Genomic DNA, 25,451 nt, shown 5'->3' with positions numbered 1-25,451 from the left:
TCAGGGTCACTATACTATCGCACTACCAAGAGATGGAAGACGCAGAGACCAAGGTCATGTGTATATAAACTATTTATTAACAGCAAAGGCCCAGAGATTTATTTCTTCTTGGATACACCCACAGTACGGCCCCTGCGGCCAGTGGTCTTGGTGTGCTGACCGCGGACACGAAGGCTGCAGAAGAAAAACAAGACACAGGTCACCAAGCAGCAAGAGTTGAGACACGTGCGGACTGTGAAGCCTGCTTAGCAGCAGGCAGTTAGTTGAATGAAGCCTCACTCACCCCCAGAAGTGGCGCAGCCCCCTATGGGCTCGAATTTTCTTTAGGCGCTCCAGGTCCTCACGCAGTTTGTTGTCTAGACCATTGGCTAGAACCTAGATTTGGAGACAGGGGCGCCAGCTTTATCTCCCAACGCTGTCCGGTTTTAACAGATACCCCATGCCCACCCCAACGCCCCACACACCTGGCTGTATTTCCCATCCTTCACATCCTTCTGCCTGTTCAGGAACCAGTCTGGGATCTTGTACTGTCGTGGGTTCTGCATGATGGTGATCACACGCTCCACCTCATCCTCGGTGAGTTCTCCAGCCCTCTTGGTGAGGTCAATGTCTGCTTTCCTCAACACCACATGAGCATATCTCCGCCCCACACCCTGAGGTTAAAGTTCAGAATTAGGTATAAACTTGTTTTGAAGACTTTATTTATGAGCACTGTCGTTGCCTTCTGACACACCAGAAGAGGGCACTGTGTGAGATCTCATCACATGGTTGTGAGCCACCATGTGGTCACTGGGAACTTAACCTCTGAAAGCAGTCAGTGCTTGTAAGAGCTGAGTTCTCTCCTGCCCCTGTGTTTTGTTTGATTGTAGGTCTGTGTGCCACAGTGAACACAGAAGGTGCTGATGCTCTTGGCTGAGTGTTGGTTATTGAACCTAGATCCTCTGGAAGAGCAGCCATTGCTCTCTTAAACGCTGAACCACCTCCAGCCCCCTTACCTCCCACTAAGCCATTACTCAAAAGGAGAGGGGCTGTGCAGGTGTTGGTTCACCTGTTATCCATCCCAGTACCCTGGAGGCCCAGACAGGATTGCTATGGCCTACCTTAGGGATCCTGCATTAGTTAATCCCACCCACAGGAGTCCTGAACCCTACAATTTTCCAGACCACTCTTCCACAAAGCCTGTCCACTAACCAGAAGGGAACACCATTCAGGACAAACTGGACATGTGTCACAAATTCAACTCCACAAGAGCAGGATGTTTCTCTCAATGCCCAGCCACAGGCTCCAGGCATTCATCATTAGATGAACAAAGTCAAATCTATAGGAAGGAGTTTTTTTTTCCCTTGAGCTCTGACTACCAGAATTAAGTGGGAGGGGGGAGGGGGAAGACTGTCATTGTACAAGCTGTAGAAATGGCTTGGTGCATTGGCTGCTCTTCTAGGACCTGGGTCCAACACCAAGCACTCTTAACACCCAATTAGGATCTAAGCCACCCTCTTGTCTCCACAGGCACTGTATGTGCATTCAGACACGAAGGTAAACACCTTCACAACCACCGCCTCAGCCTCCACATCTTTGTCGACTTCTCTTTGAGACTGTTGCTGTTAAAGTTGTACTATATGAAGTCAGGTTATGGTGACAAGGCACAGGACAGAGCTTTACAGTTCAAGGCCAGCTAGGCTACAGAGCGCAGCACTATGCCTACCTTGCTGACTATAAAGAAACAACTTTCAGTATTTAAAGCAATTGTCTGATCAAACTCTTCCTATGTCCTTCCAAATATTCAAATTCTCACCGTAATCCATCCTAATCACCTCCGGAGTAAGTCACCTTACAATCCCTCTACCCTCAAACTCCCAGTCACCCTCCTCAATACTCCCAACAAGCTTAACCTTTGTTTTTGAGGCAGGGTTTCCCCCTGTGTAGCCATGGCTTGCCTCAAGCTCAGAGCTGTGTTTGCCTTGGCCTCCCAGTGCTGGGATTAAAGGCGTGCTCCACTGCTTTGACCTTTACCTCAGATCTCTCCCTCACAATCCGGCACCCAAGTTCTACTGTCATGGCATAGCCCCTAAGTGCCTCAATTCATTCTGTCTGGACTCTAAAGTGAGCAGATGCTCGGTTTACAAAGGTCACACACAGCACAAGCACCTCCCCATGCCTTCCAACCTCCTAGACAGTGTTCTGGCCACCATACCAGGGAACCTCCCTCTCCACTATTGTTTCCCAAAGTGCAAATTAAAAAAAAAAGTAAATATGGCAAGAACTTAAAAAACAAAACACCAAGACTTTGTAAGGTTAAAAAAAATTTACTTCAAAATTTTATGTCCATGTGACATCCCTTCAGCTACCGAGACCTCCATCCATCACATAAAGCCAAACTGCAGCTCCCTTGAACCCAGAGACAGGTCTAGTGCTTGACCTCAAGGAGAGCACACATTCTCACCAGCTGCATGTTATTCCTCCAATTACCAACTTCCACAAGCCATGGCCCCCTCTAGGAGGCTCTTAGCTTTGAAAGGACGAACGTCCCACTTTCACCTACCAGTTGGTGTTTTGCCATAAACCAGCTCCTATACCAACTGTCACTTTCCACCGTGGCACCTGTGTGCTATCCTTCATAGGCCACCCGCAGCGATCACCACCGTCTAAGATGTATGTTCACAGGAATTCTACTCAAGGCTTGCAGACGGCAGAGATCACGCTAGAATCGATCTCATAAGCTGAAGATCTAGGGAACACCTTAGCAAGGTGGGGCAGGGCCACACTCACTTCCCCTGGAGCAGTGTTTTGGTTTCACCTCAGGTCATCTTCGGGCTTTCCTCCTAACGTGTCAGGCGAGTTTAGTTGCTACTCTCTGCCCCCTAAACACTTTTACCTTGATGGCAGTGATGGCGAAGGCTATTTTCCGCCGCCCATCGATGTTGGTGTTCAGTACTCGCAAGATGTGCTGGAACTTCTCAGGGATCACTAGAGACTAAGAGAACACGGGCAGTTATCAAGACAGGTAACCACGAAACCGACAAGGTGGCCGAGGCAGGGTCGAAGGCAGTGACCACCGCCTCTGCTAAGTTCTTACACAACTCAGTCACCAGCGCTCACCACAAACGCCAGGCGCGCTCAAGCGCAACCTTTGACATGAAGGTGGACGTCGGCCGCGGCCCCCAGTACCCTGAGTAGGGGAGGCGGGAGGACCCCACAGTCAAGCTCCTGGCAACTTTGGTGTGTCCGGGGAGTGACCCTTTCTCGGGTCCCTGCTCCCCGGAATTACACGTCTTAGGTTGCCCCCTTCCGAGTCGCGCTCCATCGCTTCAGGGGAGGCTGCAGGTTCGCAGCACAGGGCATTCTCTGAGCCCTGATGGAAAACTCTCCCTGCCCCGGTTCCGATGTCGCCGGATCTCGGCGCGGAATCCGCTCTTACCATGGCGGCGGCACAAGCGGCGGCGTGTAGGCCTCCTGTGGAAGAGAGAGCGGAAGTGACGTATAGTTCTTATATACCTTCCTGGAGGAAGAGGCGGGGCTATTCCGGAGAACCGCTTCCGGTAACTGCTTTTCTCCTTAAGGGAGGAGTTGTATTGAGACAGTTTGGATAGGACGGGAGTTATAACTTCCGGTTCGGTGTTCCTTGGCGTCTTACGGTTCTTGTGAGGGCAAGGAGCAAAGGTTCCGGGGCAGGGTTGTGTTCGAGACGTTCACCTTCCCGCTTGCACTTAACCGAACTGATCAAAACCTCACAAGGGAGACTGGAGGCGTTAGCTCAAATATCTCGGAGCCTTTTTTGCTCTATAGAAGACATTCCAGGACTTGTGCTTTTGCTTTGGGAAACGGACTCTCTGAGACTGACAGCTGCCGGAAGTGAGGCTGAGGGGGAATGGCAGCCGCCGCGACCATGGCGGCTGCTGCCCGGGAGCTGGTGTTGCGGGCTGGGGCCTCAGATATGGAGGAGGAGGAGGGCCCGCTGGTGAGAGCACGGGACTGTTTGTCCTCTGGAGTGTCGTCAGGTCGTCCTTCTCAGGAAGGCATAGGCCGGGTTTAGACACAAGGTTTAGAGCCGCCCTGCTATGGGTGATGGTGACTCGTAGAGACCAAAGTGGCTCAAACTCAAGTCCCAGGAATACAGGGTCAGCTTCCTGTTCACGTTTTTTAGTATAAATGAGAATATAGTGTAAAAGATTAAGAACGTGGCTCTGTAATAGGATTGCCTGGGTTCCTTCCAGTCCCACCACTTGCTATGTTTTCGGTGCCAACGCTTACCACACCTATAAAATGGAGACCTTATTAGGACCTGCCTTATATATAGTTGGTAGTTAGGATTAACCTAATGAGTATGCTTTAGGGTGCACCTAACACATGGGTAAACACTGTGTAAGCTGACAATTTTAGCCCCTGGAACTCCTTCAGGTAGATCACCTGGGATAGCAGGAGACTGAGGTCCGTAGTTCAAAGGCAAGTTTGACTCATGCTAGTTTTTCTCATTTGAACAACCCCAGCGACTCCATGAATTTCCTGACAATTCTCAGTAGCCCCAAAATGTAGATCTGAGTGCATCAGAATCGTTGACCCCTTACTGTGGCAACCCTGAAAAAGCAACCCTTACCTCGCTTGCAGGATTAGTGATATCGGGTTGTATTTTGTTTCCAACATCTCCTCTTATATCCCACATTCATTAACCTGTCCCTCTTCAGGGGGCTGGCTCTGGACTCCAAGAGCCCCTACAACTTGGGGAGTTGGATATCACCTCTGATGAATTCATCTTGGATGAAGTGGATGGTAAGTGGTAACGTGGGGGGGGGGCAAAGTAAGCCCCCTTTATTCTTTAGGAATGTGTTACATGACCCCAGTAGATGGCCCTCTATGTTTTTTTTTCCCTTAATGCATGTATAAAGTTTAATCTATGAATTGAGAAGGTTTAACTTCTAACTTAGGCTTAGTAAGAAATGAAGAGAAAGAGTAGACTAATTATAGTAATTCACTGTAATAGAGTTGCTGCATCATTTCTTGCTCTTTGGGACTAGTATTAAGTAAAAATAAAGCCTGTTTGGACATAAATGTGCAGACAGCCAAGACCGAGTGATTGAGAGGCAGGCACAGCACGCACCATAGATGAACGGAGCAAAGATGTTTCATATCCAAGGCCAGGTGAGAGGTTCTTCACCTTCTCAGAATACCACACGCTTTAGATCTCACATTTTTGATCTGTGGTCAAGTAGGACCGTGAGAAGGCGAGACAGCGGAAAGTCCCACGGTGCAAAACGACTGTGCCTATAACTGGAGAGGATGGGGGCTGGAAGGAAAGGGGAGATTGGTGTGGTGTGCAGAAATGGGTAGAGGGAGGTGTGGCAGGGGACCCTAATGATAAACTCGTTTCCAGTTCACATCCAGGCAAATCTGGAGGACGAGTTAGTGAAGGAAGCTCTCAAAACGGTGAGACTCTTCACTCCCCTCATCTCCCCCACCTTCCCTTACTCTGGGTGTCGCCTCACCTTGGTGGCTCCCCTCCAGCCAGTCTGTTCTGGTGTCCTTTCTCTGTGGCTTCTCCCCGACCTTGCCATGTCCCACAGGGTGTGGATCTTCGACACTATTCGAAGCAGGTGGAGCTGGAGCTGCAGCAGGTCGAGCAGAAGTCCATCCGGGACTGTATCCCCCGGGGGGAAAGATGGGCGTTACTGGCTTGGGGTTGGGGGATGTGTGATGCAGGTAGCCCCCACAGGTTTCTGTCACTTTGGGGACAACTGGGGGGCAGGTACTGCAGATCTGCAGAACTCTGTTGAGTGTGAAGCCCTTGACTTTTGTGGGTCAGATATCCAAGAGAGTGAAAACATAACATCTCTGCACAATCAGATCACAGCCTGTGACGCTGTGCTGGAGGTTGGTAATCCTCAAACGCTGCCTCAGATCTCACCTAATTGCCTTCTACTCTCCCCCACCCCCATTTTTTTTTCTTGTTAAGTATTTTTTTGGCCCTCTTGGACAAGTAAAGATCTCCCACCCCTCCTGGGTTGCTGGATACTGGGGTATTTGCTTAGAGACTTGGGTGGCACACTTGCCCATTCCCTGTCAACTGGGAGTCACATCCACAGTGTTTTCTGCCCTCCCCACAGCGCATGGAGCAGATGCTGGGAGCTTTTCAGAGCGACCTCAGCTCCATCAGCTCTGAGATCCGGACCCTGCAGGAGCAGTCAGGGGCCATGAACATCCGACTTCGTAACCGACAGGCAGTCCGGGGGAAACTTGGGGAACTTGTAGATGGGCTAGTGGTGCCCTCTGCTCTGGTCACGTGAGTCACTGGTTGGAAGGGTCGAAATGTCCAGAGCAGGTGGCTGGACTGGGTTACCTACCCAGTTTACCACATAGGTCTCCAGGCTGGGATTGTCAGCTACCACGTAGAAACCAGGTGTGCTGGCCCATGCCTGTAATCACATGCTTGAGAGGCTGAGGCAGGAGGATTGTAAGAAAACCAGCCTGGGCTATAGAGTGAGATCTTGTTTTTTTTTTTTTTTTTTAAAAAAATGGTACAGGAAATAACGGATGGGTTAAAAACTCCTAACCCTGCTTTAGCCACCAAAGGCTGGGACACAGGTTGGGAGTAATCCAGGGCCATGTGAGGAGGTGTGGCTCAGGAGGCTGTTGAATCTCCCATCTAACCAGTCCCATTCTCCCTTGCTCCTCAGAGCAATTCTGGAAGCTCCAGTGACGGAGCCCAGGTTCTTGGAGCAGCTACAGGAACTGGATGCCAAGGCAGCTGCGGTCAGAGAGCAGGAGGCCAGAGGCACCGCAGCCTGTGCAGACGTCAGGGGCGTGCTCGACCGGCTCCGGGTCAAGGTGGGGAGCTTAGAGTCAGCTTCCCAAGGGCTCCCCCTGCTTCCCACTGTGTAGTGAGTCGTTGGCCCTCCAGCCCTCCTGAAAATCTAAAGAGGCTCTCGATGTGGCTCTGTTGGTAGAGGTTTCCATCCCCAGTGCCGCATACAGGAAGGAGCCTGGGGTCAGCCCCAGATACATGAGACCCTGCCTCAAAAACAAGCAGTGCTCGCTTTGGTATTGGATACTAAAGTTAGAGCCATGCAGAGAGGACGAGCATGGCCCCTGTGTAAGTAAGGAATGACATGAAATTTATAAAACCTTCTGTATTCCATATTTACAAGATGAAACAGTCCGAAAAGATAAGACGGGCATGGTGGTGCACGATTTTAGCCCTAGCACTCAGGAGGCAGAGGCAGGCAGACCTCCATGAGTCTTAGGACAGCAAGGGCTGCACAGAGAGACCCTGCTTCCATAACCAGAACACAACAGAAGTATTTGTTCCTTTCCTTTATCCTCAGCACCCCCCATCACCTCCCTCCCTTCCTGCCGTACAGTAAACGCTCCCCCCCTTTCGTGGCCTATCTGTTCCCTACGTCTAGGCAGTGACGAAGATCCGTGAGTTCATTCTCCAGAAGATTTACTCCTTCAGAAAGCCGATGACCAACTATCAGATCCCCCAGACGGCCCTGCTGAAGTACAGGTGCCCACACCAGGAGGGCACAGGGTGGCCGGTAAGCCTCTCAACAGTCCAGCGTGGGCATCCATGGTGTCTGACTTGCCCTGGTCCTTCCAGGTTTTTCTATCAGTTCCTGCTGGGCAATGAGCGTGCGACAGCCAAGGAGATCAGGGATGAGTACGTAGAGACGCTGAGCAAGATCTACCTGTCATACTACCGGTCGTATGTGGGGCGGCTCATGAAAGTGCAGGTGAGCCCCTGGCTTGGAGCGGGAGGAGGAGAAGGAGGGACAGAGCTCCCTGCCTGCTGGTGGTGGAGAGTGATGGTTCAGCTCTCTGTTATTTTTTCTAGTACGAGGAAGTTGCTGAGAAAGACGATCTGATGGGTGTAGAAGACACGGCAAAGAAAGATATCCTGGAGAGGGAGCCTCACATGTGGGGCTCATGGTGGGAACCATGGTGGGGACGTTTGGCTTCAGCCTGCAGGGCTGGGTTTCCTTCCTTCCTTCCTTCCTTTCAGTACTCTGTAGCTGTCTTCAGACACCAGGAGAGGGCATCAGATCCCGTTAGAGATGGTTGTGAGCCACCATGTGGTGGCTGGGAATTGAACTCTGGACCTCTGGAAGAGCAGAGTGCTCTTAACTGGTGAGCCATCTCTCCAGCCCAGAGATGTGTTTCTTACCCGTTCTGTGGTTCGAGACTTTTGAGGACGTTAAAGCTAGAGCTTCCTCTCCAAGAAGCACGCGCCACTCTTGACAGTTTTTCACAATTATTTCAGAGGGTTTGTAAAATTTTGACGGCCATTACGGGTGTCAGGCGGAGCAAGGCTCTGGTTCTGGGATTCTCAGGCCTCGGCTTGTTGGGCCTGGGGTGGTTGGTCTCACTGTTTTCCCTGACTCCGATGCTGTTTACGATTCTTCTCGAAGCCGTCCCTCCGAAGCAGGAACACCATCTTTACCCTGGGCACCCGTGGTGCTGTCATCTCACCGGCCGAGCTCGAGGCCCCCATCCTGGTGCCCCACACTGCCCAGCGTGGAGAGCAGAGGGTATTGCAAGGCTACGCCTCTGTTGCCAGGGATCAGTCCCCAGTGTTAGTTTGGGGGTCCGTGGCCTGCACAGGGAGACCGGCTGCCAAATAACTGTCAGGAGACAATAGTTGAAGTGCATTTGGGGGCGGCAGCAGCCAGTGGGCAGGGCTCTTCTTGTGCCCTGTGTCCCCTCTACAGTGCCTGTTCAGAGGGCTCTTCCCTGCCTGGAGGTTGGGTGTGTGGTCTTGTGAGCTCTCATTACTGAGCTGAGTCTCCATACCCACGGGGTCAGTGTGAGACCCATCCGTGTGTGTCTCTCTGTCCTGGTAGTATCCATTTGAAGCACTCTTCCGCAGCCAGCACTATGCCCTCCTCGACAATTCTTGCCGTGAATATCTTTTCATCTGTGAATTCTTCGTCGTGTCTGGCCCTGCTGCACATGACCTGTTCCACGCTGTCATGGGCCGAACGCTCTCCATGACGCTGGTGAGTTTCCAACTTCTGTGCTTTTCCACAGGCAGGCAGCAACTCCAGGAGAATGTCCTGTAAGCCCTGGAACCCTGGAGCTCCCATCCCAAGCTCAGCCCCGGCTTCTGCTCTGGGGAACTTATATAAGTCAGGCCGCTCGAGGTGCCTGTGGACAGGGATGGAGCTGGTCTCCCTGGCCAGTGCCATTTCCCCAAAGAGATGTACATCTGTTTGCCTACAGCCACTGGAACAAGCTAACACTGAGTTGTCTGCCTGTTGCTGTGCCACAGAAACACCTGGAGTCCTACCTGGCCGACTGCTATGACGCCATTGCTGTTTTTCTCTGCATTCACATTGTTCTCCGGTTCCGCAACATTGCAGCAAAGAGGGACGTCCCTGCCCTGGACAGGTCACTGAGCTCTGGTCCTTGGTGCCTGGAGGTGGTCAGCTTTTTAATTTTATGCAAACAACTCTGCCCTGAATGTGGGCTCTTCCTCACCTGACATCCTTTACCCTATTCCCATCTGTGTGTCCCGGGGCAGCACTGGTGTCGGGCACACACACACCCACCGTCACCCTGAAGGTTGCTGTGCTCTCCTGGGCAGCCAGGAGACCTTAGGCAGCTGACCTTAGATTCTGGTTAAGTCTGCAGGTACTGGGAGCAGGTGCTTGCCTTGCTGTGGCCTCGGTTTGAGCTGATCTTGGAGATGAATGTCCAGAGTGTCCGCAGCACTGACCCCCAGCGCCTTGGGGGACTGGACACTCGGCCCCACTATGTAAGGGCGGGTGAGGTAACAAGCGGATCTGGTGGTCACACTAAGTGGTGGGTTGGGCACTTCGGCAGACAACTCCTGTCCTGACTGGGGACAGGAGCTGCAGAGGCAGCAGGGTTGTGTCTGCCAGGCAGGCCGGTGTGAGCCTTCCCTTCTTGCTCCCAGATCACACGCCGCTATGCTGAGTTCTCCTCCGCGCTTGTCAGCATCAACCAGACCATCCCCAATGAACGCACGCTGCAGCTGCTGGGACAGCTACAGGTGAGGCTAGGCAGGACCGCGTGCCAGCACGGCGAGGGGACCTGGGACCTGGCTTTTTAACCTGCTGCTTTTGTTTGGCTTTTGCAGGTGGAGGTGGAAAATTTTGTCCTCCGAGTGGCTGCGGAGTTCTCCTCCAGGAAGGAGCAGCTTGTGTTTCTGATCAACAACTATGACATGATGCTGGGCGTGCTGATGGTAACGGTGCCCCCCCCACGGGAGTCCCTAAGGCTGCAAGCTCCACAGGAGCTCAGTGCTTTACCGCTGGACCCTGGCCGTGTCTGCAGCGTGGAGTGAAGGGGAAGCGCTGACGACAGTAAAGGATTCCCAGGCTCCTCACTCGTCTTGTCTTCCTTAGGAGCGGGCTGCTGACGACAGCAAAGAGGTGGAGAGTTTCCAGCAGCTGCTCAATGCTCGGACACAGGTAGGGCCTGGGTGTGGCAGGGAGACCACGGTGCTGTTGGACTGACCTCCATGTGCCGTTGTAATCACGACTCACTGCCTTCATGCTAGTCTGTTCCATTTAACTTTTAATGGTAATAATACCTTAGAAACAGATAAGAAAAGTAGCTATTTATGTATGTGTGTGTGTGTGTGTGTGTGTGCATGCATGCACTATACGTATTGTGTATATGTGTGCATGTGTGTGCACTATAGCTATGCATGTGTGTACGTTACTGCACTATAGTCCTGTGTGAATGTACTCGTGTGTGCTAGCTCCCATAGGCACATCTGAAGCACATGGAGGTCACAGGTCACAGCTTCTAGGAGTGGGCTCCATTCCTTCTTCCACATTGTGTCTGGGGACCGGTGGCAAGCACTGTTCCCTGATGAGCCAGCTTATTGGTTCTTGGTTCTGGAAGGAAATCCTTGGGGACGTTCTCTGCAACTTGTGACATCACCACCTAAATTAGAAGGTTCACAGAGGCTACTATATGGCCTGTCATTAGACATGACCGTCCATAATAGGGATCCTTTGTTTCCAGGAGTCTGACTCTGTTGGGCTTGCATGTTTCCCTAGGAGTTCATTGAAGAGTTGCTGTCTCCCCCCTTTGGGGGTCTGGTGGCATTTGTGAAGGAGGCTGAAGCCTTGATTGAGCGTGGGCAGGCTGAGCGGCTCCGGGGGGAGGAAGGTATGTGGATGTTGTCCTGGCGCTGTGGGCAGCGGGAGTTAGGAACAGCAGGAGTGTGCAGGTTAACAGGGAGAGCGGGGAGAGAGACAGGGAGGCATCACAGCAGGAAAGACTTGGCTGGAAAAATACCTGGAAAGCCAGGCTTGATGGTGAGCATGGCTATGCCCTGGGCAGGCCTTACCTGATGGTCACCAGCCCTGGTTGCTCTTTGAGACACTCTTTCCTCTGGTGGTCAGCCCGAGTCACTCAGCTGATCCGTGGCTTCGGTAGTTCCTGGAAGGCGTCAGTGGAGTCCCTGAGTCAGGATGTAATGCGGAGTTTTACCAACTTTCGAAATGGAACCAGCATCATCCAGGTGACCGCTCCCAGCCCTCTGCGTGTGTCCTTGCTCTTTCCTCTGGGCTCTGCAGCACACGAACGCCCTGAAGGCCCACAAGCAGCTGTGCCACGTTCTGGTGAAGCTGTGACAGGCCCAGTGGCCATGAGTCTGACCCAACTGTGCTCTCTGCAGGGGGCCCTGACCCAGCTGATCCAGCTGTACCATCGCTTCCACCGGGTGCTGTCCCAGCCCCAGCTCCGTGCGCTCCCAGCCAGGGCGGAGCTCATCAACATCCATCACCTCATGGTGGAGCTGAAGAAACACAAGCCCAACTTCTGACTCAGACTACCAGGCCCTAAGCCCCATGCACCCATAGGTGGAGCTGTCACCTGGAACCCCTTCCCGTTCCTGTGCTCTCCAAGGCTTCCACACACCTCACTCAGCCCCCATTGCCAGGACTCTGTCTCAACAGTGTGCCCGAGGCCACTCCCTGGGCTGACATGACCTTCAATTCCCAGTCAGGTCAGCTCCTGTGCTGGGCATTCGCAGCCTGTGAGCTTCCAGCTCTTAGGGCAGAGCGGTGCCGGCCACCCTGTAGCTGATCTGTGGGCTCCTCTGGGACAGTGACATCACCTCCTGGCGGGGCTCTCTCAGTCTGACAATAATAAACACTTTGAGTTCTCAGCATTTCTTTTCTGTAGACCTACTCAGTTCCTGGTGGGCATCAGGAAGAGGGTGCAGTATAGCCCATGGTCTATTGCTGCTTGTGGCCCAGGGGTGGCATAGTTGTGACTGCAGCTCTCCAGGAGGCTGGCACATGCCACAGGCCTGGGAAGGTGACAGCTTTGTGCACTGTCCTGAGGGCTACCATGGGAAAGATCCACAGCCTCCCAGGTTGTCTTAAGTGGCTGTCACAGCTCCTTTGAGGGTGGACAGCCTGTAACACCTGCACCCATGCATTGAGGCAGGGGTAGACCTGGCTCCAAAACAGATCTTGTCATTTACCTGTGACTCAGACCCTTTGTGCTGCCCTCCGCCCCACCTCTGTATGGAGTCTGCAGACTCCAGAACGGTGGTTCTCAACCTTCCTAATACTGTGACCCTTTAATACAGTTCCTCATGGTGGCCCCAACCATGACATTATTTTCATTGTTACTTTATAATATACCATAATTCTGTTAATAATAGTAATATAAATATCTGTGTTTTCTGATGGTCTTAAAACACCCGTGAAAGGGTGCTTTGGCCCCCAAAGGGGTCATAACCCACAGGTTCTAGAGTGAAGGAACATCCTTGACCAAGTTGTTTGTTTTTCAACACAGGGTCTCTCTGTGTAGCTCTGGTTGTCCTGTAACTCACTCTGTAGACCAGGCTGGTCTTGAACTTGGAGATCCATCTGCCTCTGCCTCCCAAGTGTTAGGACTAAAGGTGTATACCACCACAGTCTGACCAAGTCTTAAGCAAAACCTAGGCTGGTTTGTAGGCCTGTAATCCTGGCTAACTGGGAGCCTGAGGCATTGGATGGAAAGTCTGCTTTAGTTATAGAATAAGTTCAAGGCCAGCCTAGACCACTTCTTAAAAGTAAAGGGCTAGGATATAGTAAAGGGCAGGAAGCAGTCCCTATGTTCTATCTACAACAGGTGAAAGATGCTGGCAAGGAAAATAAAAGTAATTTGAGTATTTCCTTTACCCTGTTCATCCCAGTGCCTTGGCTGTACTGGGCTGAGGGACCAGAAGTTCACCCAGACCTGCCCCAGGGAATTCATGCTTCTTTCTCACTTACTTTCCCTACTGAGCCACCAGGGTCAGTCCTGGGGATCCCAGTCTTCTGGTTTCACCTTAGAGCCCTGGGTGTTCTGGAACATGCTATATGGTGGAAGAATACAGAGATCCACCCTCCTGAGGGCTAGGATTAGAGACATTTAATCCTAAAGAAACCCAGGACCCTTTCTTTGGGTGGATCACATCAAACTCTGCCAGTGTGTTAGGACACAGGACATGGTCAAACAAGAAGGAAGCCCTCGAATAAATTCTGGGCAGCAGGAACATTAAAAGAAAAAGGAACTAATGTTAGATTTTGGGGCTGTGCAGGAGATAACAGTTCCTTAGTGTGTGGCCCTTCTTCAGTGTGACCCGGACAGCTTTGGGGATACATGAAGCCAGCCAGTCAGAGGGACTGTCCAGACGATCCTTGGGGGCCGCTATTCTGCTGAAGGCTGTGCAGAACACAGGAGTAGGAGCCGGTCCAGTTCAGGATCACCTAAGTGGCTGTGAGCTTTGACTGCCGGGGAAGGCAGGGAGTTTCTCCTATGCCCACTTCATACCAAAGCAGCCACGGATTTTCCCTTCAGCTCCAAATCTTCTGTTCTGTGGTTTTCACGGGTCCTAATGGTCTTCAGGCTGAAATACAACTTCTGAGTGAGATTGCACCTCAGGCTTCTTCCCTGATTGTTACTTAACACCACACTTTCCAGTCACTGTGATATAAACACACACCACACAACACCACACGTGTGATCCTGGCACTTGGCATGCTGAGGTGAGGCAGGAGGATCAAGAATTCAAGGTCAGGACTGGAGGGAGAGATGACTCAGGTTGAGAGCACTTCCTTTGGTTCAGAGTTGAAGTCTCAGAAATCACATGGTGGCGCACAACAACCTGTAATGAGATCTGGCGCCCTCTTCTGGCGGATATATGCAGGCAGAGCACAGCATATAATAAATCTTATTAAAAAAAAAAAAAAGAATTCAAGGTCAATCTGAGCCGACACAAGACACAACAACACAAGAAGCACAAATGGATATACACACAGTCTTCATAGAGAAGTAGCATCAGGGCCACTCTGTGGGGAAAGTTGTGTCGATTTTTCCTTTTCCTTGTTCAATCCCTAAGACCACAATATATATATATATCCAGTACTAGCCACCCTAGATTCCTGCACTAGAATTTAGAGGTGTTCCTACGTGCTATAGAGACCCCCCAATATTATTTCAGGGATCTGTGTTTCTTTACCAAAATCTTATTTCCCTCCCTCCATTTCTTTTTTGTTATTTTAAAAAATATTCTTATGTATATGGGTATATTTAGTTCCCAGTTGGCTCTGTTTGGGCAAGCTTAGGATGTGTGGCCTTGCTGGAGGAAGTGTGTCACTGGGGACATGGTTGGAGGTGTGAGCTCTCAGCGTTGTTGCTGTCATGCCTGTTGTCTGCTGTCATGATGCTGATGGACTCTTAACTCTTTGGGACCCTAATCACCAGATAAATTTTCTATAAGTTTCTTAGACATGTGTTTTATTACAGCAACAGAAAAGTAAACAATACAGTTCAATTTTTCATCACCTTGGCTTAATATCTGACGAGACACAGCTCAGGGACAAAGGGCTTATCCTGGCTCACTGTGGCCTCTAATGCTAAATCCCTCAAAGTGGTGGCAGGCCCTTCCTTCCTGCTCCAGTCTATGGCCCACCTCAGTAAAATGTCCCACAGGAGCTGTCCAAATGGAGTCCTGTTAAAATGGCAGCTCCATGACATCTCCTCAGGCTGCAGACATCCCAGGAGCTGTTCATGGTGGAACACCTTCTTTCCTGCTTCAGCCTGATGCCTTGGTGAAACACCTCAGGAGCTGTTCACAGTGGTGACACCTCTCCAATCCCCTCCAGTCCTCACAGAAATGGAACCTCAGCAAAAGCCAGCTACATCTGGAAAGGATGACCCACTCTAATCCATGGGGCCAAAGCCAGGGGAAAGGAGGTGAAAAAGCCACCAATCCCTGGGCAGAAAAATCCCATACCAGTGTCATGGCTCAGGTTGCCAAGGGTGTATAGTAGGAGCTGGACTTCTTTATAAACAATTGGACCTTTGACAGAGCTCTCTCTCTCTCTGTCTCTCTCTCTCTCCCCCCTCTATCTCTCTCTCTCTCTCTCCTCATCTTGGAGAAGAATCTCTAAGGAAGAAGCTCCAGGTAAGTGATGGGTTTTCCTCTCAGTCCTTGCAGGAACCACAGAGAAGCATCTGACAGGACACAGGTAAATCTAGGAAAGAGCTGATCGGGCTTGTGAATAGGTTATCTCATATATAGTTAAGAAAATGAAGTTTCCTCACTGAGCTGGTAAAATTCTTTCTCAGTTTATGCCTCCATTGTCATTCTTTATTGGTATAAATATGAGATGATTTAAATGGTTACAGGTCTGTGAGCAGGACTTTTCTCTCCTGCAATACAGAGCCATCCACAGTGCAGAGCAGCAACAGGCTTGTGAACAGGACGTTAAGACAGACTATGCTGAACACCGCATCCTCCTGCCCACGCTGGAGCTGCAGGGAGTGAACTCCAGACTATCAGTTGCTGAAAGATCAGATAGTCCAGGAGCATAAGTTCCAGGGGTGGTACCCAAGTTACCGGAGAGAGAAGCATCTCTGTTCTTGAAGTGGAAACTTCTGGTTTCTTTGGAAAGTTGGTTGTGTCGATGAGGTTTTGCTGAAGCAGACACAGGATGTTATGTCAAAGCAAACACGTGAAAGGGCACATGATGTTTGAAGGAATAAAACCCAAGAGACAGTACACAAGGTGCCTTAATATGGTTTATTGATCGGAGTTTCCTGTAATTCCATAGAGAAATGTAGCAAAAAGTTCTGGTGATGTTCTGGTGGCTTCTTGCTGCTCTGCGGTGGGCTGATGGGCAGACTCTGGATATGTCAGCTCATACAGACCCAAGTGGAGTTTTGCTAAGACAGACTCACATGGTGTTTTGCTAAGACAAGGCTCATGGAAGGCAAGACTTGTGAGGACAGGTGACGTTTGGAGGGAGAATAAATAGGACACAGTGGGCAGCGATGGTAACTTGCTTAGGTGGCTTTGCAACGGTTTGTTGGTCTTAAGACTTCATCTTCACTGATCTTCACTGCGTTGAGAGTCATGGCAGAGAACTTCTCCTGGTTTCCCTGCTGGTCCTGGTCATTCCTGCTGACTCATGCTGATTTGGTGGAGGCCTGGCTGTTTCTGCTGGGTTGTGTCACCGCTGCTGACTCGTGGTTGCTATCCTGACACTACTGACGTGACTGCGGGTGTCCTGTCAATTGGAGACTGAAATCACCCCAAAAACCTACTTCTAAACAGCAAACAGCTGAGCCTCCCGACTTCTGAACTCACCAGTCATGGCTGATTCCTGCGAACTGAACGGCTGATATCCTGACAGCACAGATTCATTTGCTCTGAAACCATTTCTAAACGGGTCCACTTCCCCTGTATTCCCATCACCTTTCTTTTCCACAACCTCTGGTGTGGTTAGAAGGAAGGATAAAATTTAAGAACTCTTATTGAAATTAAGTTTTGAAAATCTAAGCTAATTACCTCAACTGTGGATGTGATCCTGGGAGTTCAACAGAAAATCACTTCTTATACCTGAGAACCCGGGGAAGGACACTGGGAAGAGAAGCAGAAATCACCACAGCTGCATAGCTACAGGCAGAGCCCGGAGCAGCTTCAGTTAGAGGCTAAAACAAATCTGAGGAAATGCAGTGTGACTTATCCTGTGCACCCTGCACTTTAAAGGATCCCCAGGTGAGTCTCTGATCTTTAGCCCTGGGGGCTCCTAATCCTGGGGACAGGACAAGGCTGTGTCCTTCCCTGTGTCCTGTGATCACAGACTCCCAGCAGGTGCTTCACAGTGATGGACAGAGCAGAGCCCAGAGTTGACACAGCTGAGGAGTGACCTCATCACAGGTAACAACACACTGAGCACACCTGGGCACAGCCCTGTTCACACTCAGCTCACACAGCCTCATCCTGTCCCATCAGATACACACAGCTTAGTGACATGGATTCTGAAAGGTTCTCCATCTGCCATTTCTTAAAATAAAAAAACAAGCAAACAAACAAAAAACCAAAACCCTCTATTCTCAATCCATTAATTTAACAATCAATCAACCCTCAAGCCAAAGATGTTAACAATCACGTTCACATTCAGAGTTTTGTTCTGGGTGTAAAGTGAGGAGCTGCAGCTCAGGGCAGCATGGAGCTCACAGGATACAGATGTCCCCAGTGTTTGGAGGACCAGGAAGGTTGGCTGAGGAAGGGAACACAGGCAGTGCAGGGACAGGGTCCTGTTGGGCAGGGCAGACTAGGCTCCATATTTTTTCACACTGAGCCCATAGGCTCACAGGGAACATCAGACACTGTTGTCTAAAGAAAACCCGAGGACTCTAGGTGTCACAGGAGAGGCCTGAACACACCATCTGTCACTGTGTCCCCTGAAGGCAGCTGTCTTCATGCTAGAGAAAGAGAGTCACGAACCATCAATGTGAAGTCAGCATCCCAACAACTCACCACTCACAGGGGATTCTGGGAGTTCCTGAAACCCAATCATGTCCACATTGCCCCTCCCTGTTCAGGCCCCACAGTGTCACCTTTACAATCTTCGAGAGACACATCAGAGCTCTGGGGGCTGTCCCTGCCTAGGGTAAAACAAAACAAATGTATACATATATGTATGTGTATATTAGTGTGGATGTATCTGTGTATATGTATGTATTCCTACAAAGGTGAAACTCAGGCCCTTGAAGATTTCGGTGGAGGAGCCCTTATGAATTCCCAAACTCCCAAAACCTCCAACCTCACTCCGTTGGCCTCAGGACAATCTCACCCCCACACTCACCTGGAGCGAGAGTGTAGTTTCCTCCTTTCTCACCTGTGAGAAGAAAAGCTGTGAGACTTCAAGGAAGATCTTAACAGAAGGAAGTTTCCAGAACTGACATCAGACCCACTTGGAGACAGTAGTGATGTGTGTGTGGCTGTGTTTCCCATAAATGAGCAGAGCACTGTTCTAAAGGAGGCTGAGAGAAAACTCAGACCCTCCCTTTCCTACCTGTGTTTCTCCTCCTCATCATCACAACAGCCACCACAGCTGTAATGGCGACCACAGCTCCAAGGACAACCAGAGCAGCAATGATCACCATGTTAGAGTCAGTGGATGGAGGAGGCTCTGGGAAGGGCAGGTACAGGAAAGGAAGGTGAGGGTCATGACCCCAGCTCTCAGCCCTGACCAGCTCAGGGTCTGCAGAAGGTTCTAGCTTTCCCTCACCGCAGCTCTGCACCCACACCCTCCTTACCCCATCTCAGGGTGAGGGGCTGAGGCAGCCCCTCATGTTCCACATGGCATGTGTAATTCTGCTCCTTCCCAGAAGGCACCACCACAGATGCCCACACCTGGAAGGTTCCATCCCCTGAGGGCCTGGTCTCCACAAGCTCCATGTCCTGGGTCAGGTCCTCCCCATTCAACTGCCAGGTCAGGGTGATGTCAGCAGGGTAGAAGCCCAGGGCCCAGCACCTCAGGGTGACTTCACCCTCAGATCTGGGGTGATGGGTCACATGGGCCTTTGGGGGATCTGTGTGGAAGATTTAAGAAGTCACACAGTTAATAAGATCAACTGAGGTCTACACAAGACACATTTAAATCAATGATGACACTTCGACTGTCATCGCACTAGTGACCTGCAGGTAGAGCTGGTCCCTCAGCACAGAACTGCACATTTTCCTGAGGGACTCAGAAACTAAGATGGAATCCACAGGAGCCAGTGGATCAACATGGCCGTCCTCATGTGCTGCTCTATACATGAGACAGGGAGCCCAAAATGGAAGATGAATGGAAAATAAGTAATTTAATATATGTTTGAGTTCACATTAAAATTAGAATTTAGGCCCATGTGAAACTGGAAGGCTGCCACCACTGAGTCTAACACTGTGGTCATCTTGCTGACCAGCATTAACTGTTGGTCCAAGTGACCAACCATCAGGAAGTGTGTAGCAGAAATGTGGTGAACTCTGACACTCAGCCAGAGAAAATGACTCCCAGATCCTGTCTCTGGAGTGACAAGGTACAGGTGTGTTACACAGGATACCTGGAGTGTGCTGTGGAACCCAGTGCAGCACTCACTGGAACACAGTGGGCTCACAGGGTGTGTGGATCTTCCCTCTCACTCCAGCCCTGGATTGTAGAAGATCCTGTCTCTCAGAAAGTCCAATTCCTGATTCACTGTGGGGAGCACTGTGACTTGTGGGGGCAGAGGAAGAGCAGGAGGCTTCTGGATGTTTAGTTGTGACAGGAAACAATCTAAGTTCACAAGAATCTCTCCTTTAATGAGAACCCTGATTTAACCTGTCTAATTATCCAGGTTAGCAGTTAACCCTGGCACATGGGAGACTAATACCAATGCTAATACAAGGGCGGGGAGAAACTGGATCAATGCAGTTCAGACAAAAACTGAGTAGACCCTAAATAAGACATTCAAAAAAAAAAAAGTAAATAAAAAGGAAAGTAAAAAATAAGAGGAAAAAATTTAAAAAAAAATTTTTAATTCCACAATTTATATTATCACCGGTACCCCAAAAGGGTTCATGTGACCATTCTACACTGTCCGGAGAGAAATGGGGCATGGAAGAAATGCAATCCCCAAAGACAGGGAAGGATATGTAAGAATGTACTTTTGGGAAAGTTCTAGAAACTGGAGAAACCAGTCTTATGTAGTGCAGCCCATGTCTCCTATCATGGAAAGGAGACTTCTGGTCCTGAGGTATAAGGGCTGACACACTCAGCAGAACAGGGGTCACTGTCCACACACAGCTGTGGGGAGAGAAGCCCCCTGAGACAGACCATGGCTGACAGCAGGGAGCCCCCGCTGTTCTGTCAGGAAACTCTCTCCTTCCCCCTGAGACAGACTTGAACTCTGCAGGGAGAAGGCTGAGCCCTGGGAGTCAGTGCAGTCACTGAGAGGAGGGATCAGGAGACCCAGGGACACTCTTTTTCTCTGAGACAGGGGCATCAACCCAGCTGAGGGTTTCTTCTTCCCCAGGACTGAGACCCAGCCCGAGGGCAGAGGGAGGAGCTGCCCGCGGCCCCAGCACCTGAGCGCAGCAGCGTCTCCTTCCCACGCTCCAGGTATCTGCGGAGCCACTGCACGCACGTGCCCTCCAGGTAGGCCCTGCGTCTCTCTGCTTCACCAGCCTGTTCCCACTTGCGTCGGGTGATGAGCGCCGCCATGTCCGCCGCCGTCCACGTTTTCAGGTCTCCGTTCAGGGCGATGTAATCGAGGCCGTCGTAGGCGAACTGATTATACCCGCGGAGGAAACGCCCGTCCGACCCCAACTCACAGCCAAACGTGCGCTGGATCGTGTGAGAGCCTGTGGGACCCCGCGGTCAGCCCCGCCCACCCCCGCCCACCCGCCCGGCCCCGCCCACCCGCCCGGCCCCGCCCACCCGCCCGGCCCCGCCCACCAACTTTGGTAAACCGAAAGGGAAACCGGTCCGGGTCGGTTCTACTCTTGAACCTCGGACTTGGGACCCCGGACGTCTCTGTCCTGAGTGTTGGGACGTGGAGGGGTCGTGACCTCCGACCCGGGGTCACTCACCGCCATCGCTCTGGTTGTAGTAGCGGAGCAGGGTCCTCAGACTCACTCGGAAACTCTGCTCATTGCTCTTGGCGATCCGTGTGTTCCGCTCCCAATACTCCGGCTCCACCTGCTCCATCCACCGCGCGCGCGGCTCGTATCTCGGATTCTCCGCGTCGCTGTCGAAGCGCACGAACTCCGTGTCGTCCACGTAGCCGACAGCGATGTACCGGGGCTCCCCGAGGCCGGGCCGGGACACGGCGGTGTGGAAATACCGCATCGAGTGTGATCCTGGGGGCGGCGAGCAGTGAGACCCCGACCTCCTCCCGGGACCCCGGGCGGGTGCGCGGGCGGGGAGGGGAGCAGGGCGCGGGGTCGGGACGCGGGTGGAGAAGGGCGGAGGGTCAGGTGGGCGACGCGTGGACGCGGCTTCCCCGGTGCCGCCCCCGCCCCTCCCCGCAGAGGCCGTTTCCCTCCCGACCCCGCACTCACCCGCACGGGTCTGGGTCGGGGCCAGGGCGGCCGCCAGCAGCAGGAGCAGCGTGCGCGGTGCCATCGCCCCCATCGGTGATCACCCGCGTCTGAGTCCCGCGAGCTGCGGGGACTTTATAGTCAGTGCCCGCGGAGATGCTGATTGGTTTCCCGGGATCTCTCCACCCAATAGGAATGAAACCTGCCGTCGCGTCATCAGTGTCCGGGCGGAAGGACTTGACACAGGTTAGGAGCAGAAGTGAAACTGGGGAGATGGGGAATCCCCAGCCCTGGGTTTCCCCGCCCCTGACCTCACTGCCTGGTGACTGACACTTTGCCTGAATCCTGTGTTGTGGACAGAGCGCTATTCCTCTTGATGTCTCTGAGTTCTAACCCAGAAGCTCTGGGACAGGAGAGACCCGCAGGCCAGACTCTCTCTGTCATCTCCTCCACCCTTCCTCTTCCTTCTTCTCTTCAGAGTCAGACCCTGGAGTCTTCTGGAAGAAAAGCCACTTCCGGGTATACTATGGCTACACAAGCCCCACAAGGACCCCACAGAGACCAGGCTCTGTTCTCCTCAGAGGGCGGCTCACACTGCCAAGCCTGAGTGCAGGACTCTCATCTGTAAAGAGGAGACTTTGCCTCTTCCCGCAGGATCTGTCTTCTCACCCTTGGGCTTAGACCCAGACTCCTGTTTATTCACAGAAGAAGCTTCTGTAGCTCCAGATGGGTGTTTGATTTACAAGGATCTTCATTCCCGGTCCGGAGATTGTCTGTGTGGACTTGGGTCATTGTGTCTGCACAGTAGACCCCCTTGTCTTCTGGGAAGAGGATTTGGTATCAAAGTGAACATAAATTTTATGAATCCCCCCCATTCTCCACAGTTTGTTCCAAGGTTCTCCACTGTTTATCCAAACGTGGTTACCATCAGGAACTGTAGCTTACTGTACATCTGTCCTGTGGGATGTCCCATGCTCCGTTTTTTAACCTACCTGACCAATAGGGACATCCTCCATAGGTATTAACGTTCCTAAGGCATGGCAGGTCTGGTTGTCAAGGAAACAAGCAAAGGAATCAGCAGTGGCATTGGTGCACAGGAGTCATGATGGGTTTCTCACATCTGCTACTGAGCAGTCAGTGTCCAGTCCTGAGGATCTGGTTCCTCCCAGGAGGCTTCCCTGACATTAAATAAGCATCAGGACGGGTGCACTAGCCATGGAGGTCAGCAGGGAAACAACAGTCATGAGAATGGCAGAGAAAGAGTGTCTGGTGGGTCGAGGGGGAACAGCTACATCGAGCAGTTTTCAGCAAAAGATCTGCAGACAAACGATGACCAGTAAGAAACGGCCAGGTACCAATATCTGCTTCTTCCACCATCTGATGGGTCACATTTATATTCCTTCTTTATTAACATCATGGGTCTTTTCACATGCTTGGTTTAGGAAAACATCCTCTCACCTGTGTCTGCTGTGGTGAAACATTCCTTCTCGTGTCCTCTTTAGGAAGCACAAGCACCAGAAGAGCCTGTTCTAGTCACTGCACCAAAATGTAAGTGTTTCTGCTCAGATAGAGAATGTTCCAGGAGTCAGAAGCCCAGGATCACACAGCTCTGAGGGAGAAGGTATCTCAGTGGAACGGCACCAGAGACACAGGACCTCAGGAACCACATAGCCCCAAGAGGAAGCCTCCATGGGTGAGGGTGGGTAGCTCTTCCCAGATGTCACCAGCCTTTCTGAGGTGACATGAAGTTGAAACTTCAGGTTTCTTTAGAAAGTCAGTTGTGTTCAATGGTGTTTTGTTGTGACAACATGTGAAGGAATGTTTTCCTGGAGCAGACGCAGTAGAAGGATGTTCTGCTAAAGCAAGCCTGTGAAAGGACTTGTGATCAAGGGTTATTTGATGAAGACACACAGGTATTGCCTCACCTTACATTGTTGTGTGGAACTCTGTTTTTTGGCCCTCCATAGAGAGACAAGCACCGTGAACTACGTGTGTGCTGGGGGCTCCTTGCTGCCTCTGTGGACTCAGGCTGAATGGCAGAGTGACATCAATCTGTGGATGATACAGACTTGTGTGGAGTTTTGCTAAGACAGACTCACATGCTGAGGCAGGACACGTGGTGAGACAGGACCCATGGAGACCTGTGATGTTTGCAGGGAGTATAAATAGGACGCAGTGGACAGAGACGGGAGGCTGGGCTTGCTTGCATAGCTTGCTTTGCAATGCTTCTTGGTCTTGTGTCTTCACTGATCTTCACTTCCATGAGAGCGGCATGGCAAAGAACTTCTGGTGTCTCTGCTGGTCCTAATCCCTCTGCTGACTCATGCCGATTCAGCTGACCTGTTCCTACTCCTGTCCCAACACCGATGACCTGGAGTGCAGGTATATCCAGGGAGTCATCGGGAGCCAATCAAGCTGCCGCTGCTGACCTGTGAACAGAACTGCTGAGTTCCTGACAACACAGATGGGATTTGCTCCAAAGAACAATTCCTAAACAGATCCAGTTCCCAAACATCCTAATAACATTTCTTCTCTACTACCGCTGGTGGGCAGTGACCTTGAAGGGAGGTTAAACATTTAAGAATCTATATTAAAAGTAGAGTTGAGAAAAACACAACATTACAGCGCCATCTCTGTGGAGCTGCTGTGGGGGCTGGGGATGAGGTGCTGTCACTGTGGCCATCACCTGAGGGACAGCTCCTGGGGTGGTATTTTACCAAGTCTGTAGGCTAAGGCATGGAAGGTGTCACCACAGGGAATACTTCCTCATGACTGCAGTTGGCTGATCAGGAAAGGTGGTGCCCAACCATGGACAGCTCCTGTGATGGCTGCAGGCTGAGGAAATGTCATGGCCCCACCATTTTGTCAGCTCCTGTGGGGGCATCTCAGTGTAGGCTGGGGCAGGGAGGAGAGACTGGCTGTAGCTTTGATGATTGGCAGCTCACAGATTGGGGACCACAGAGCTGATGACTGTTTGGACATAAAACACACATTGTATAAGTGGTGCCAGTGTAGGGCACTGCAGTATGGGAGATTTGATTTCTAGTACCATTCAGCGAAAAGCAGAAAAAGGAGGGATAGATACTTTGTTTCCAAAACCATCATTGTGTTTACTGAGGGAGGCTGTTCTTGGGAAATACCCTGTGTCATTTTCAGCAGCAGGTTCTTTTCTTTTTTTTTATTTTATCTTATTTTGTTTATAAAAGGTGGAAAGCATTTTAGGTTTTCCTATTCACAGATTGATAGGTTTCCTGATCAATGTTGGTGGGGTTTGTGGGAAGCTCAGGAACTGGTGGTTTGGTTTTGGATTTGCACAGAGATTGGTAGATTTTTTTTGTCTGTCCCTCACCTCCCTTGCATCAGGTCCCTGAGTGAAAAATCTTTCCTGGCCACAGATGGCTTTTGCTGAGGTGCCATCTTATGGAGCTTCTGGGAGAGGCTGGAGAGGAGCTGACCCAACATGTCCTGCTCCTGAGGGGCAGCTCCTGCTTAGGGGAAAGGAGATGAGCCACCATGGACAACTCCCGTGATGCCTTCAGGCTGATTGATGCCTTGGTCTGGCCATTTTCTCAGAAGCCACCAATTGTGACAGTATCTGTGGAAGCATCTTAAAGCTGGGGCTGAAGGAGGGGCCTGCAGCTGCTCTGAAGGTTCTGCAGTGCACTGCTTAGAAAATACAGGTTACAGTTTGGAGCTTTTGGTACTGGGAACACTGGGAGAAGGGAGTGTTTAAGAAGACTATTGGGGACTGAGGGAGGAATGGTGGGGAGAAATGTTTGAAGACTGGGCTGAAAATGGGAGCAGGGATGGCAGTTAAGAAAACTGGTTACTGTAGTAAACACACACACACACACACTTTACAAGGTCTCTACCAGGGCATTGCAGAATGGGAGCTTTCATTTTCATTAGAGTAGAACAAAAGGCAGAAGAAGAGGGATGGATACTTTGTTTCAAAAAGCAAACAAATATTTACTGAGACTTTTTTTGGTCCCCGCCCACAAGGGTTTCAGTTGCAGTTTTTTTTTCTACTTTCCCTCACGTTGACTACTTTGTTTATAAAAGGGATAGCACTCTTGACTAAGCGACAGGAATGAAAACGGGAAGCCTGTGACTCTGGATCCAACAGCATCAACAAAAGAAAAACTAACGC

General features: G+C 51.1%; 3 protein-coding genes and 1 long non-coding RNA gene across 8 annotated transcripts; 2 read left to right on the top strand and 2 right to left on the bottom strand.

The window, feature by feature from the left end:
* Positions 1–54: 54 nt before the first annotated feature.
* On the bottom strand, positions 55–3,458 carry RPS18 (ribosomal protein S18). The gene is made up of 5 exons (XM_080938011.1): positions 3,419–3,458; positions 2,876–2,974; positions 465–653; positions 284–375; positions 55–174 (listed from the first exon to the last, which is right to left on the bottom strand). Exons 1-5 carry the CDS (start codon positions 3,419–3,421, stop codon positions 99–101), a joined length of 459 nt encoding a protein of 152 aa, XP_080794137.1. The 5' UTR covers positions 3,422–3,458; the 3' UTR covers positions 55–98.
* Positions 3,459–3,654: 196 nt separating this feature from the next.
* VPS52 (VPS52 subunit of GARP complex) lies at positions 3,655–12,130 on the top strand. The gene is made up of 20 exons (XM_080937991.1): positions 3,655–3,958; positions 4,683–4,767; positions 5,369–5,421; positions 5,559–5,634; positions 5,798–5,865; positions 6,099–6,274; positions 6,669–6,819; positions 7,398–7,498; positions 7,592–7,724; positions 7,826–7,883; positions 8,386–8,519; positions 8,832–8,987; positions 9,260–9,378; positions 9,622–9,745; positions 9,908–10,003; positions 10,091–10,198; positions 10,359–10,424; positions 11,022–11,133; positions 11,370–11,488; positions 11,645–12,130. Exons 1-20 carry the CDS (start codon positions 3,869–3,871, stop codon positions 11,789–11,791), a joined length of 2,172 nt encoding a protein of 723 aa, XP_080794117.1. The 5' UTR covers positions 3,655–3,868; the 3' UTR covers positions 11,792–12,130.
* Positions 12,131–14,085: 1,955 nt separating this feature from the next.
* Positions 14,086–21,518, bottom strand: LOC308436978 (H-2 class I histocompatibility antigen, D-K alpha chain-like). Of its 5 annotated transcripts, none has more exons than XM_080938001.1 (9): positions 21,323–21,518; positions 20,852–21,121; positions 20,348–20,623; positions 18,556–18,831; positions 18,312–18,428; positions 18,102–18,134; positions 17,854–17,901; positions 16,799–16,870; positions 14,086–14,175 (listed from the first exon to the last, which is right to left on the bottom strand). In XM_080938001.1, the coding sequence occupies exons 1-8, from the start codon at positions 21,393–21,395 to the stop codon at positions 16,800–16,802; spliced, it is 1,164 nt and encodes a 387-aa protein (XP_080794127.1). In that variant the 5' UTR covers positions 21,396–21,518; the 3' UTR covers positions 14,086–14,175; position 16,799. The 5 variants fall into 5 exon arrangements, with proteins under 5 accessions (XP_080794127.1, XP_080794125.1, XP_080794124.1 ...); XM_080937999.1 differs by lacking the exons at positions 14,086–14,175; positions 16,799–16,870 and adding exons at positions 15,299–16,517; positions 16,598–16,723; XM_080937998.1 differs by lacking the exons at positions 14,086–14,175; positions 16,799–16,870 and adding an exon at positions 15,299–16,723.
* Positions 21,080–23,790, top strand: LOC308436994. The gene is made up of 3 exons (XR_013975549.1): positions 21,080–21,172; positions 21,495–21,547; positions 21,780–23,790. It is a non-coding gene; the product is annotated as an uncharacterized lncRNA (long non-coding RNA).
* The last annotated feature ends 1,661 nt before the right edge of the window (positions 23,791–25,451 follow it).

Source organism: Micromys minutus, assembly GCF_963924665.1.
Source record: "Micromys minutus genome assembly, chromosome: 25".
In the NCBI taxonomy this organism is placed as follows: Eukaryota; Metazoa; Chordata; class Mammalia; order Rodentia; family Muridae; genus Micromys; species Micromys minutus.
Note: the sequence above shows the minus strand (reverse complement) of the source record. Positions and strands in the feature narration are given on the sequence as shown.